Source organism: Ascidia mentula, chromosome 9 (genome assembly GCF_947561715.1).
Source record: "Ascidia mentula chromosome 9, kaAscMent1.1, whole genome shotgun sequence".
In the NCBI taxonomy this organism is placed as follows: Eukaryota; Metazoa; Chordata; class Ascidiacea; order Phlebobranchia; family Ascidiidae; genus Ascidia; species Ascidia mentula.
In genome coordinates this window covers 12,577,110-12,591,804 of record NC_138574.1, presented here as the reverse complement: position 1 = coordinate 12,591,804, position 14,695 = coordinate 12,577,110, and the positions used below count along the sequence as shown (strand labels likewise).

The following is a 14,695-nucleotide window of genomic DNA, read 5'->3' as shown; positions in this document are numbered from 1 at the left end:
CATAAACCGTTTTTTTATTAACGTCGAATAATAATCACGCTGCAAACACACATTTGCGGCGACCGAGCTATTCGTTCAGTACGGAAGACAATTAAATACCCGATCGACCTATTTTATGACACTTCCAGCAACAAGCCGCCTTTTCAAATGAGTCACGGGGTAAACCGAACACAAATAACCCTGTATGTATTTTTTTTAATTAAGCCATAGGCCTGTATTTTGCGTAAAAATATACGAGGTTCGAACAAAGGAGACAAGACTAGAACATGCGAGGCACGAACATACGAGACACGAACTTAGGAAAGACACAGACGAACAGACAGAGACTTTTGTACTCGTGCAAATTCTTGGGTTAGTAGCCTTTTTATCAGCAGTCATATGGGAGTCGGCAGTGTTATTATTTATGTAGACGTTTTAAATAACGCCCGACAGGTACATAACTAAACGTTTTTTTAACTTGTAACATGACCCCGCAAACAGAAGCTATGATTGGATGTATTTGCAACCACAAAATGTCAGCTTACATTAAATTTAACTTCATATAATATGACTTTTTGTTCCGTCAAAAGACTTTTTGTGAGCTCAGTAAAATTATTGGCAGAGGTACTTAAGAAACCTGAAAAATAAAGTCTATTTATTGTTTATCTGTCTTCTGTAACCCAATTTTGCAAGATAACTTAACGTTACACTGACACTAACGGGGTAGTAAGCAAATAAAAAAATTATGCTTTTCTATGAAATCATTGGCGCGAAACATTAGAATGGGAAAGTACCTTTTGAGTCAAAATGCCTTCTTTGTTTCAAAACAAACGTAAACAAAAACAACAGCTTCGGCGATGTTTTCACAAAAAAATGTCAGATGAATCAATTTTCAGACTTCCTGCCATGAAATAAACAAGTATGGAAAAGGAAAAGACACTTAGCAAAGTTCAGAAAGATCTACCTGAAAATTGGATAGTCAGGTTTTCAACAAAATATAAAGGTCGTGTTTTTTACTTCAACACCCTTACTGGAAAATCATCATGGGCATTACCTACAACAACAGGTATTTCGAAGTTTAAAAGAAATTCCATTGTTTTCCATATGTATGAGATATCCATGTAAAAGCATTTTACAAAAGATTTTTCCATGAAATTATTGTTTGTAATTTTTAACGTGAATTAGATTTATCCGTCCAAGCAAAACCAAAAGGCAAGCCTAAAATGCCAGCACAACCTTCAAGCACAACCATCAAGCTAGGTACTTTGTTTTATTTGTATAAAAAAATGATTGGTTTATGCAATTGTAGTTGTAGCATTTCTCATCCACGCAAAACCATTTATTGTATGGCAAAAATCTCAACGTCATTTCCTTTTCAGGCCAAAGAAAAACCGCCAAGCGACCATCCGAGCAAGTGAAAACCACAAAAATCACCCAAAATCTTGTTAAATCTAACCTGCAATCTAAAAAGGACCAAAGAACGATTGCGCAGAATGCAAGGAGATTATCATTTCCTGTCACAACTGTCTCTGCCAAACAGAACAGCAACAAAAGAAAAGGAACCAACTTATCAAGCAGCTTGCCACTCATTCCTACCAAAAAAGCAAGTTTTTCAATCAAGGCAATGCAGTTACCCAAGAAGAATTCATCAACATTAAACAAGAGTTTTTCTGAAGGGTTTACGAACCCATTATTAAGCAACAAAATTATTCCAAAGAAGAACAAATTGTCAAAAGCTGAAGCTATACAGCGATATAGCAAAAAGAATAACATTAAACAATCATCTGACATCAAACAGTCCAGTTGTGCAAGCACATCGTCCACAAATATGCACAAAGATGTCTTGACAGAGACAAAATATGTGTCACCATTGAACAAAATTGCCACCTCAAGTAGTGCTGCCAATACTGACAAGGTGGTATTAGGTTTATAAAAAATTTTGCAGCAAATAATTGTAATTTTTTGGTACTTTCAGACTAATTTTGACATTTCCCAGGATATTGAGATGGATGATATCTCACTGGACAACAGTAAGTTATTACTTAACTGTATATAATTACTAACATGCAATAAAACCTTGTTGTTTAGATGACACTTTGGAAGTCGATAGTAGTCACAGTCCACCATCCTCTGCCAATGCTATTATTTTTGTTGTGATCGATACCAATGTATTTCTGAACAACAATGGACTTGAAGATATCAATCAAATAATAGATTGGTATCCACTCCCACTTGGCCATTTTCGACGGGCAATAGTTGTTGTGCCATGGGTTGTCTTGCAGGTAAAGATAACATATAAGTTAAAATATATTCATAATCCAACTTATGACAATGAAATCCTGTGTACTGTCGCATGCCATATGGCTTTGGTACTTAGCTTGGCTATGACATTGTGGAGCAATGCTTTATTTTTTATATGGAGGGTTATTGTAAATTCGAAACAATTTTTGAAGGAACTAGATGCACTGAAAATGAACAACAACACCAAACAGAAAGCAAGGCAATCTGTAGCATGGCTAAACAGGTAATACTAGATAAAAAAAAAGTACAGCATGCCATGATTAACTTGTTAACTTGCTCATATGATAGACATTTTTCTGCAAAAAAGCTGGGAATTCGTGGACAAACCATAATGGAAGCAGCTACTTTTATCGGTGAGATAAATTTTACATACAATGGCCAAGACGTTGAGTAATGGCAATAGACACGTTCATGGGCTTAAATGCCCTCGGCCTATAAATTTCTCTGTTTCAAGAGGGCTTCTCCCCGGAGAACAACGACGACCGAATTTTACAATGCTGCTGGTTCTTTCAACACTTGCAAGGTCGCCACGTCACCCTGCTGTACACTCACGACACAAATCTATGCAATAAAGCTCTTGTCAGCAACTTTAGGTCGGTGAAGAGTTTCCTCTTTTGCATGTCGTTTCGCCACAAATTCTTGTGTCTTCAGTGTGTAAGGCAAACTGGGTCTTAAAAAACGTATTCCTTTTTGTAGGATTTATATTAGAAATACGTTGCACTGTCGACAGTCTGCCAGAATACCTTAGTTAAATTGATTCAGTTTTTTCTTTGCATTGCACTTACTAACAGCTTGTCATTTGATGTGTTATTTTTTTACAGGACGTATAGCACAATTAAAACCCTGAAATCGGGCATAACGCAGATGTGCAAGCAGCGCAATCTCAAATTCGACGATGATTCTTCTCTGCCCACTGTCGCCACACTAACAACGCCTAAAGGTAAATGGCTTAAAATTATCTACAAATATTCAAAGTGTAACCAAACGTAAACACCCTTCCAGACCCGCCTGAAGTAAAAGCAAGTGATAGCAACGTGAAATGCAAGGGAGAATCGCCTGAAATCGCTTCGGATTTAAATACGGAAGATCTGCTAACCGACACTCTATCATTTGCTCTTCAAAGTGAAATGGAGAAAGCTTATGGTCCAGACATGTGGAAGGAAGTTGTGTTGATCAAACCGCCGTGGTCTTTAATAGGTTCGCTTAAAATTTTTTTAATTTTGACTTGTTTTAGCTGTTATAGCACACACTTTGCAGATGAACAAGTTAGACGCTTTTTGTGGTAGAAATTGCCAAATTGTTTGTTACCTTGTATAATTTTTTGTCACCTTATTTGTCGATTTTTCTTAATCAGATATATTATGTGCTTGTTTTTGTCCAGCTAATAAATAATAAATAGTCATCACATCAGATAAACTTTTTAAACTTTATTTAAAGTTTTTTAACGTGATTGTGTCGCTTGAAACCTTGAAGATATGTAAACTACATACGATTTAACCCCAAATATGATTCTTGTACTTTTTTTACTTGTGACTGAAGTGTACCACAAATAACCCCTCCGTATTTACGTATGTACAGTGCATTTCATTATTTTTGTCTGTTTATGCTAAAGACGTCTTGCGTTGCATGAAGAAGCACTGGATAGCGGTGTTCAGTATGATAGGCGTCGATCGTCTCGCTTCTGTGCACATCGATCAGCTGATCAAAATGTTTACGGGCTTACCAAGGGAGAAAAACGGTTCGTACAAAAAATGCTTTGTTGACTTTTAAATACTGTGTGTTACGACAGTAGTACGTAATGTATTGAACTTTTGACTAAAACCGCAACATTTTTCAGCCACAGGACCACATGATGATGCATTTGTGACGTCATCGATTGAACTATTGACGGCTTTAAGTAGTCGTGTAAGTCCTAACATCAAACTGAGACATGCGATAAAAAATCTACAAGCCTGCCAAAAGGTAAGATAGATGTCAAGGACTTTGAAACTACCGGGCCACAACAAAACCATGTTTTTCGTGGTATAACAATAATTATTTTGAACAGAATTTAAAGAACAGCAAAGAGAAGGGTGGTGCAGAATGTCACCGAACGTCAATTGACACGGGCGAAGGTAATTGATGAAATGCGGTAAAGCATGTGCGTTACCATCTTTATACGATACTTTCAAATATCTCAAACCCATCGTTCGCCCTGAACTTTTTTAATTGCCAATGTTTGTTTATATCTGACTTTCACCCATTTTTTTCTATATCTAACTACCTGTGATAAAACGTTTATTCCTGAATACTTGATGCGTGGTTTCGCAAAAAACGCACTATCTTCCCTTTCATGCGACAGCCGAAGTTACAAGTACCACAAATATCACCGAACCAGCCCCAAGCATGAAAACTAGCAACGTTTCAAATGTGGACGATCACGTTGCCGACAAATCTGTCTTTTGGTGCGTGTTGGATCAGGTAAAGAAACTAAATACTTCACTTAAAAAAATGTTTAGTTTTTCGAAGTCGAAGTGCAAGAGTCCACCTTAGCACACCAATGACTTTAGGTTATAGGCAAACTCTGGTTCGCCGACCAAATCCGACGTTTTTTTCCCCGTAGGGGGTTGGTAAAATGATGTCGCTTATTAAACTGTTCCTATTGCATACCGAAGTAGTGTTTACATTTTTTTGCTATTCCGTTACAGCGTTTCAACTGTTCCTGATTGTAAACACTCTTTGTTCGCTTTAATACAATTTTAGCGGTGACAATTTACCCGCATGTCAATATTTTAATAATTTCCTCAGAAGTTAAAAAGTTGCACAGTTCAATTCCGAACCCATCACGTATGAGTTCAGATGTAATTTGCATTTCCTTGTACTACAACTATTCTGCAGGTGTGGTCTTCCATTGTAACGCACAGTGTCGCCATCCTGCGTAGCCTTCCCTTCGTGACATCACGCGCTCTTAACCAATCCCCGACCGAATTGAAAGAACAAATGCAGTCGCCCTCCAATGAACAAGAAATCCCCAGTAGGGAAATGTCCCTGCGGGTACTTCCCCTTTTGTTACAGCTGATGAAAGGGTTGCATTTATCGTTGGAAAGGTATTAGGAATTTCTTTTCTGTTGTGTGTTCACAATCACATTGTGTATGATTGCTTCACAAAACATTCAACAACAATTTGTTTCAAAAACCTTTGTTTGCAGGATCTTACTGGCGTGTAATAAGGAGGGGACAACACCGCTTGTTGCTGACTGTTTTGATTTCCTGCAAAGTTTATGGACGACCTCGCAAGCTTTTTCCTTGCACACGAAAGTGGAAAGGTATATTTTCTACATAACAACGTTAAAATGAGATAAAAAATGAAACTGCCATACAACCATGACGTCCGTAAGATTGGTCCGAAGTAAACACATTTCAAAATGCGAATAACCGTGCAAGTTTATTTGCAATGAGTTATGATAAACGATTAGGTTAAAAAACGTTTCCACGTTATGTGTTATAGCCTATGTCCGGAGCTAGTGCAGATGTGCACTCAAAACAACAGCGACAAATCCCAATTGCAAACAGGCCTCGCAAAATTATCATCCGTCTACGATGTACTCGAAGATTGTCGCGAGATGGCGCTAAGGGCACTATGAGCTCTGCTTCAGCGTTCTAGAAATTTACAGCTGCTTTCCACACAAATTGTGATACCTGTTGTATTTGGGCATCCTGCCAGATTGTTATGATTCAAAACCTCATGCTGGGTTGGTTTAGTTTTTACTTATTAACCGATAAATCAGTTTGTGCATCGAATACTTTCTGTTTCTACAATTTATCACTTATTTTTGTCAATGTCCACGTTGCCAAACTGGTTATTATCACTGTGTTCACTCGTTTCTCGTTTGCATTTGGTTCTATTCGTGCGATTCCTTAAATTATTACTATGAGCAACATGTTGTCGCAAGCGAATTTGATACACCACATTTGTTTTTTACCAACAGTTACACCCAGTATGCTAGTTGCACGTTTCTGTGGTAATGCCTACCGAAAATAACTACATTTCGTGATAAAGTTGACATAAAGTAACGATTTGTCTTGTGGTTGTGGTTCACAGGCATTATTTTAATTGCACGGCCCTTCGCAGCTAAAGTTCGTAGAATGTTAAGTTGTTTGCAACGGAGGCGAACTTTCGTTATATGTAATACGTTAGTTATTAGCTGCCGAGGAGTTAGTTATTAGCTGCCGAAATTAAGTCAATTTTTGCAGTTGAATGAAAAAAAAGTACACTCAGCTGACCAGTTGAAACATTCTCATAGAAATTAATGAAATGAAAATTAACGCACGTTGCTTCCTGCGCATGCGCAAAAGAAGGGATTTTATAACCTTTACACATGAGAGAGATGAGACCACGAGAAAACAAATCAAATTGAAAAGAGTTCAGGTATTAGTATGTCTTTAAAACAAAACTAGACCTGTGGGCTTATAAACTTTTGCCAGTTTAGTAGACTGAAATGCTATAAGCCCAGAACAACTCATTTAATTGTCACGAAAGCTTTGCATGTTTGACAAACTTTTGAACACATTTTTCAAAACAAATATGTACTTTAACTCTATTTTTTGTATGTAGGGTCTTCAATATTTGGAGGTCGAGTGTTGTTGATTAGGTTTATTCATTGAATGCATATGACTTGTTGCATATGTCATTAGAACATCTGTAATAATTAAAAGTAAGTCTTTTTATTGTTGATCAATGTTACACTGGGGACAACCTTTCAAGTTATATATACTTGTTTGCAGAAATGTCACAAGATAGTAGAAAACGCAGCAGGCAGCAAAGAAAAAAGGACTCAAACAAATCAAATGATGTCCCTTCTAATAATGGTACTGAAAACTTAAAAGAATTTGTTCCAATTTATGGAAACATGATACCTGAGGTTAGGTCCAGTCCAAAAATGGACCTGGTCAAGACTTTAAGGCAGAAAAGGTGTGTTGCACTGATTGGTCCACAGGGCTCAGGAAAGAAGGTAGAACACCCACAAATGACCTGGGAATGTGATGTCACAGTTTTTCACATTAAGCTCCTAAAACTTGATTACAATGAAGAGATTTCGCTGAAGGAGCTCATCATTGATAGATTGTCTCAAAAGTTAGACCCAGAAACTAGACAGAATGTGTTTCGATGGGTAAAGATGAACCAGGAGAAGGTTGTTTTTGTTCTGGATGGTTTTCATTTGGATATTATTGCCAATATGGAACCAACCAACGACTTGCAGACCACATCTATGCCCATGCTACAACTGGTCACCAATTTGTGCTACAAAAAGTTTTTTAAAAAGGCATTAGTCATTCTGACTGCACCTTGCTACACAGTCTTTTCAGTCCCTGAAGTTCTAATGCCAGACTCCCTCTGCTACTTCCAAAAGTTGTCTATAGGGGGAATAAACCAGTTGTTTCATGTATACTCCAGAAGAGATGATGAGAACATATGGAATATGCTTAAAAAGAGTGCTCCCCATTTGATTGATCTATGCCACACACCTGTTATAGCCCAGTTAATAACCTGGGTAGCTTTGCATGAAAGTCTTGATGATGCCAATACTGCAACGAAAGTTTTCAGGTTAGTTACCAAACACATGGGTTATGTAAAAGGCACATCAGGTCCTGATGTAACCCAGCTAATCGAGCCACTTGCACGGATGTCTTACAAGGCTTTGCGAAATTGCAATGTAGTTTTCAGACCAAAAGATTTTGAAGAAGTGGGATTGAATATGACAGATTCACTTAATCTTGCAATACCTATTGCAAGATACATAGGTCTTTCATCAAGGAGTATATTTGAGGGTCAACAGATTGCCAGTTTCATTCACCACATGTTTCATGAATGGTTTGCAGCCTTGCATATCTGCAATTTCATGCCAGAAGAAGAATTTGAAGACCTTATGCCAGAAGTTATGAGGGAAGACTACTGGGCAGTAGTTAAGATGTTTATGTGTGGTATTCTGCTTGGTGACGACTACAAACACACTGGTAAGTGTAAAATTCCAGCAACCGTGTTTGGTAGGACTGTAAAATTTTAAATTATTAAATGTGTCGCAGCAGTCTATATCTATGAACTGAATTCTCTTGGTTTGACACTCTTTAAGAAATCTTTGTTTCCTATTTAGAGAGGCAGGAATTTTTCTTGGATGCCTGCCTAACTCACTTCATTTCACTGACAGACAACCAAACATCAGGTGAAAATAATTTGCAAAGTTCAGTGACACATTTTACACTAAATTTTGTTGTTGTAGATTGGTTGGATGTTCTCATTGATTTGCTTGAATGTTGTAATGAAATTCAAACCAAATTTTCGTCCAACTGCCCACGATGCATTGACTTGGTGAATGTCAATGTAACATTCAGTGCAGCTCATGCTTTGTCCCGTTTTATTCTCAAAGTGGACAAAAGTATTGAAAAAGTCAACTTGCTTTGTTGCCAGCTAAAATCCGATTCTCTCAGGCGTATTTGCGAGGGTATTCAGTTTATGAAGAATAAGGTAATGTTAAGTACCTTAAAAATATCTGAAGGCCAGTAAATGAAATACATCGTACTTTCCAGATATGGACAAATGTTCAATACTTCATATAATACCCTCAAAAGCCCAAAGTATATATAACTTTCAAGTAAATGGTTTATGTATTTTATTACAGATCATGCATTTTAACTTGAGTTACAACGACCTTGAAAAATCTGAATCGGAATGTTTGATGAAATGCAAAGACAAAATTGAAATGATGGGATGTGGTGACTCAGACCAAGTGCCTGAAGAGTTGGCCAGTGCCAAAAAGAATGTCACACTTGCAGTAAGTTCTTTATATTGCAAATGGCAGCACTGCAATACTGTAGGAGTTCATAGCAAGTCTGATCAAATTATGTTTCTGGTTTTTACTTTTCTTATTTTTGTAGGGCATGATGGAGTTGGCCTGCCAGACCACAGTCAACCCTGCAAAAGATTTAAAAAATTGAATCTCTGCATTTTCCTTGCAGTGTAAACTTGCCAGCAGGTGGCATATTGAGAAAATAGGGCTGTGTGTTTCTGGTCTTAGTTTGATGGAACTAAACAAATAATTATGTAATTGTTTTCATTTGTTTTGAATTATGAAACTATTTTCTGTTGACCATCTCTGAGTGTATTTGTTTGCATTTCTGTAATTTGTGTGTTTGCCATTGCAATCATGTGTTGTATTTCAAGACAATCCGTAATTTGTTTTGCAAGGTGTGAAATTTACTCATGACAATAAATAAGCTTTGCCTGCAGTACAGGAACAGTGTCATGTATATTATACATAACTCAACTGGGCATGTGCTTAGAACAACACAGATGAGTGCTAATTGGGTAATTATTTCTGTATTAAATTATAACGTAGGGCATAATGCTCATAGGACCATATTGTCACCACTTAAATTTGCCTCAACCACGGGTTGTCATACAGAATACGAGGTCTGATCTAAAGCCACTTTTCAGGGAGGTGGTAGGTATTTCCTGATATACTGTGAGGTGCCGGGGGCCTAATCCCGAATGTTTTTAATCAAATCAATTAAATATGCCAGTACTCTTTCAATCATGTTTTTATATGTGTTTACCACCAAGAGTCAAACCCAGTCGACAAACAACCACCACCAAGGCGTTATATTTATTTGCTTTAGACTCGTATCCAAAGCAGAGTGGGAAACCTTCCTGAGGAATTTATGGAAAGGTAAACGGTCTAAAAAACATATGTTTACAACTCTCCAAAAAAGAATAAATTAATCTTGGCAAACAAACCCTTTTGTTCACACTGCTTTCGGTTCGGGCACGGATCCTCATTTTTTAATTTATCATTGAGGTTTATTACGGCAAACAAGGTTGGTAAGTACGAACGTGTATGAATTTCAATTTGAATGTAGGCTACCTGTAATAAAGTATTAAGCTTCATACGCACTATGCTTCAAATTTTAACTTAAGTAACATTACAATGTGACGTCACAGACAGATGTTCGCCACCTTCTTTGATTGGGGAATCAAGCAAAAGGGTTAGAAACAATTGAGGCACCTTTTCCTCACACTGGATGGTTTTTATTAGTGGCAAATATTTACCAAATGATGCGCATCACAGTTGACATCAAGCAACGCTCTGTTCCAATTCTGACGTCACATTGCCCACTGTTTGTCGCCACATTCTGGAATGCCGTGATTCACGGTCTGTGGTCAATATTATTTTACTTCTCGCGCTGGATGCGAAGAAGACTGAAGTGGAGCCGCCAAGACGTTGTCCAATTTGAGAGCTTTACGACAAATTAAACGAGTAGCTTCTCAAGTAAAGACAAGTGTGTTGTGATTCGCCCGGAATTACCAACCGTTCGGTGCGGGTTGTTATTTATGATCTTTAGGTTTGTACAAGGGGCATTACCACTTTTTTATGGCAATTGTGATTTAATAAAGCAATAAAGATCAGAAAGAAATTGCTGGATTTCAGAATCAAGGAAGTGTAGGTGATTGGTTGTCGCTTAGTTCTTGTATAATGAAAAGGTAACAAACCTTAGCTCCACCTCATGACTTGGTTCTGCGGCATTTATTGTGCCATTAAAGCTAAAGGTAGCAAAAGATTTGCGCTAGCCCGGTGAAGTGAAAACTTGTGCAGTGTCTCTCTGTTCCCTTGTTATCATGGAGTTTAAAGTAAATATTTGATACTCTTTGGCAGATATTACGAAACTGATAAGCTCGTAGCGATATAAGATACATACAGCTGCAAAGCACGTTATAAATCATGGGCGTTTGCTGTTCAAAGAAAAGTGTCGTTGCTGTTGGAGATGAAACGGGTAAACTGAAAACAACCAACGGATTTATGAAAACGGAGACAGTCGGTAATGCCGGAGGTACATTTTTTGTCGTGACAAAAGTTATCCGCAATCATTCAAACTAATATCACACCGAGAGAAGAATTATTTGTTTTTTTAATAATTTTTGGAAAAATACATCGTGACTGACCAAGGCTGAAGAAAAATATAAAACGAATTCTGAAGCATTCACTTTCTGTATACTTTCAAACGATGTGATCAACATTCTTTTTTTAGAAGTGCAAACAGGAAATGGGACGGCGCAAGCCATTAACGTAGTTACAAGGTAAACAATGGAACAATTGCTTTCATACAATCGCTAAATGGTAGAAAGAGATATTTTCTCCACATCATTGTGACTTATTTGACATTTCTAGACAGGTTTTGCCGTTTACTTCAATGTGCAGAGTCAAAAACTAGTCTACATAGGTCGTACACTATAATGAAAATATTGCTGAAATTATTTTGTACAGGAAAAATTGACAAAGTTACAAATTGAATTAGAAACCGTTTTTTTTTCAGTTCGGAGGAGATTTTGACTCGAGAAACAGAGACGGTGAATAATTATGATAACCAGAATAACTCAGCCAACAGATCGACACTCATCTTCCCCTCATACTCTGGTTACCAAACGTCCAGTCGTCCGAACCAAGCATTTTCTAGTCAAGCAAGGTCGAATGATCAACCACCTAGAGCTTATGTTTCACCTATCCAATCCGGGCCTTCTGGGTCACCATTAACAAACCGCAGCGCGTTGGATTTGTTGACAAGTCGGTCTTCGCCTACCGTATCTCGGTACTCTACTTTGGTGACCCCGACGCTACAGAGAAGAAACATTCCCAGCCCTTTCGCAGTTCGATCAAGCAAAGTAACCAACACGATGTTGAACGAAGGAGGAGATTTTGATTCAGATCTGGATTCGGATTCGGAACAGTCACCCAAACCTGTGGAGCGAATCCAGCCTCTGGATTTTACGCTTCCAAATTCCACAGAAGGTAAATAGTTATTCCCACTCGATCTTGTCAAATCCTTATGTCTTGTCTTGTACTTATTACATTCCATATTTTTAAAGTTTAACATCTACGACGTTTAGTTGTCATTTCTTAGAGAAGACGCTACATGCGAAAAGTTGTTTATATCAGGATTTAAAATTCGATATCAAGAAACATTCAGTAGTTTGTAAACCTGAAGAGGGTCGCCTAGTTAACCCGAGTTCATCGCATCCTAATAAACAATTTATAGTCTGTGTACTTGGGCATCCCTATTTAAAACAGTGTAATTAGCAACCACCACACATGCGCGCGTTGCCATAAGTTCAGTGTTGTGGAGCTAATGTGTGTCAACATTGTAAAAGCTTCGAGCTTTACCTATGAGTTCTGAAGTTGCGGACACTGTCATATAACTTATGTGTAGTGACGACAGAAGGTCAAACAAATAGCGCAAAACACATCAGCGTATCGGTTGCCGTGGAAACGAGTGACGCTGCAACGGAAGCGGTCGATGATAAAGTCGAAGTAGGTGTATAGGTTCAGAATAATATTTGACTTTGGGAATAATGATTCAAAAATGAACGCCTAAATCTACAATGATGCCTTTAACAAAAATCTGCTGCTTCTTCATTACTCAAATTTTTCATTGTCATTGATTATGTCTGTTAAAAGTAGCAGCATTTATAGCTTTGGAATTTTGTTTCAAGTCTGTTAAAGCAGTAGCATTTTAGCTATAACTTTTCTCCTCCGAATTATAAAACGTCAACTTCGTTGCGCCTGTAAGGACTTCTACTGTTTATGACTGTTCACAAACACTGTATACGTATGCGCTTGCATTTGGTATGCTTCAGTAATAACGCATTACCTTCAGATGGTCGACGTTTCCGTTGGAACTGACAATGATCAAGTTACCCGCTCAAATGTAAGCGTTCAAGTATCTCGGGGGAAGAAAAATACAAAACACGCGAGAAAAACAGCAACAACGGGCACAGAAGCAGGTTAGAGTTAAAGCAGCTTCACCTATGTTTCACAAATTTAAACTTGGTTATTACAACAGATTTGCCCGTTTCGCGAACTCCAACGCAAGGTACTGAGAAACCGCAAACAGTTCCCAAGTAAGTATCTAAAATTTACCTTTTTTGGTTTCGAAGTATTATCGTTCGGCTTGTAAAGTTGGAGATATTTACAGAATCGTAACTGAGTACATTGATGACGTCGAGAAACCGAAACCGCGAAAACGTTCGCCTTCCCCTCGACCGCCATCTAGCGCCGAACAACCGAAAAAAGAAAAACCCGAACGTGACCCGATCATAGAAACTTTGGAAAACGCTTTCTACAGATTTGCACGGTAATGTCCCAAAGCACTTTACACGAATATGACGTAACACAGTGACGTCAATGTGACCTTGTAGGTACGGCGAGGTCAACAGCGAAGGAAAAGAGATGAACAATAAGAATTGGGCGAAGCTTTGTCGAGATTGCGAGTTCGTTGATAACAGAAGCATTTTGGTCGGCGACGTTGACGTCATTTTCTCGCGTCACAAGTATGACCACGTGTTATTTGTGATACAATGGCCTCGTGGATGTTAAAGTGTTTTTTTAACTACAGACTCAAGGGTGAACGCTTGATAACGTTTGAGATGTTTCTGAATTGCCTAAACGAAGTTGCTGACCGGATACTCAGCAAAAAGATAAAAGACGAAAGAAAACGAAGAGAAGTAATCTATAACAACGTCATAGGGAAAGCCCCCGAGCTTATCGGAATAACGGTAAATTGTTTGGCCTTGATGGATGTTCTTCAATAGCAACATACTTATAACTAAACGTTCTACACCTTTCCTGCCATTATTTCAAATATAAATAGTGTGTATGGTACACCCACAATCTGCAGAAGATGATGGTTTACCATTCCTAATTTAGTCATGTTTATAGGGCGTTTCCCGCACTGGAAACGTGAATAGAATGACAGACCACACATTATATCCAGCTACACACAAAATGAGGTAAGATTGTAGGATTTCATAACAGTTTTAGACACTTTCAATTGTGTTCCTCATTTGCAAGGTTTGACGAAGAAGGCCGAGGTCTTGGAATTGATGACAAGTTTGAATACATCGATGCCCAGTTCGGTTATGTAAACGGGTATAAAGGAAGAGATCAGTACGACCAAAAGTTTGCAAATCCCAGGTCTCGGTCAGGATCCATGACCAGCACTTCTGGGCGACCACACTCAAGCTCATCCAGTATAAGGCCAAGCTCGAGCGCATCTAAAAGAAGCCAAAGTCCCCGGTGAAAGTGCCAAGAGTGTAAAATATCCTCCCCTGTTTTGCGCAAAGAAAATGTTATTTACGTTTTTCACATCAACGTCGAAGTGGCCTTGAAACTACGGATATTTTCTTTGTTTTTTTTTATTATTGAGACATCGGGGAAAGTCGGTAGATACTTTTACACCGGGGCACAAAGTTTTTTCCAAACTTGATCCACATATAAGCCTATGTAACATAGAAATCTGTGCGAATATTAACGCTACGATTTCGTGTAGTATTTCAACTTAAATATATAAACAAAAATAACAGGTGGTTGCCCTGTTCACGCCTAATCAT

At 38.1% G+C, this 14,695-nt stretch overlaps 3 protein-coding genes across 3 annotated transcripts; all 3 read left to right on the top strand.

Moving 5' to 3' along the window:
* The first annotated feature begins 786 nt into the window (after positions 1–786).
* LOC145913563 (uncharacterized) lies at positions 787–6,327 on the top strand. Its single transcript, XM_083001279.1, has 17 exons — positions 787–1,045; positions 1,165–1,239; positions 1,359–1,894; positions 1,955–2,009; positions 2,068–2,261; positions 2,433–2,503; positions 2,569–2,633; positions 2,735–2,873; positions 3,102–3,220; positions 3,283–3,477; positions 3,893–4,018; positions 4,118–4,242; positions 4,328–4,394; positions 4,622–4,740; positions 5,158–5,366; positions 5,469–5,585; positions 5,768–6,327. The coding sequence occupies exons 1-17, from the start codon at positions 901–903 to the stop codon at positions 5,901–5,903; spliced, it is 2,493 nt and encodes an 830-aa protein (XP_082857405.1). The 5' UTR covers positions 787–900; the 3' UTR covers positions 5,904–6,327.
* Positions 6,328–6,618: 291 nt separating this feature from the next.
* Positions 6,619–9,538, top strand: LOC145913969 (uncharacterized). Its single transcript, XM_083001738.1, has 7 exons — positions 6,619–6,688; positions 6,875–6,974; positions 7,045–8,274; positions 8,412–8,480; positions 8,538–8,782; positions 8,937–9,089; positions 9,193–9,538. Exons 3-7 carry the CDS (start codon positions 7,047–7,049, stop codon positions 9,250–9,252), a joined length of 1,755 nt encoding a protein of 584 aa, XP_082857864.1. The 5' UTR covers positions 6,619–6,688; positions 6,875–6,974; positions 7,045–7,046; the 3' UTR covers positions 9,253–9,538.
* A 1,495-nt stretch (positions 9,539–11,033) lies between these two features.
* Positions 11,034–14,385, top strand: LOC145914613 (uncharacterized). The gene is made up of 11 exons (XM_083002432.1): positions 11,034–11,142; positions 11,341–11,389; positions 11,626–12,098; positions 12,517–12,617; positions 12,964–13,090; positions 13,150–13,207; positions 13,282–13,440; positions 13,505–13,636; positions 13,702–13,861; positions 14,025–14,095; positions 14,157–14,385. Exons 1-11 carry the CDS (start codon positions 11,034–11,036, stop codon positions 14,383–14,385), a joined length of 1,668 nt encoding a protein of 555 aa, XP_082858558.1.
* The last annotated feature ends 310 nt before the right edge of the window (positions 14,386–14,695 follow it).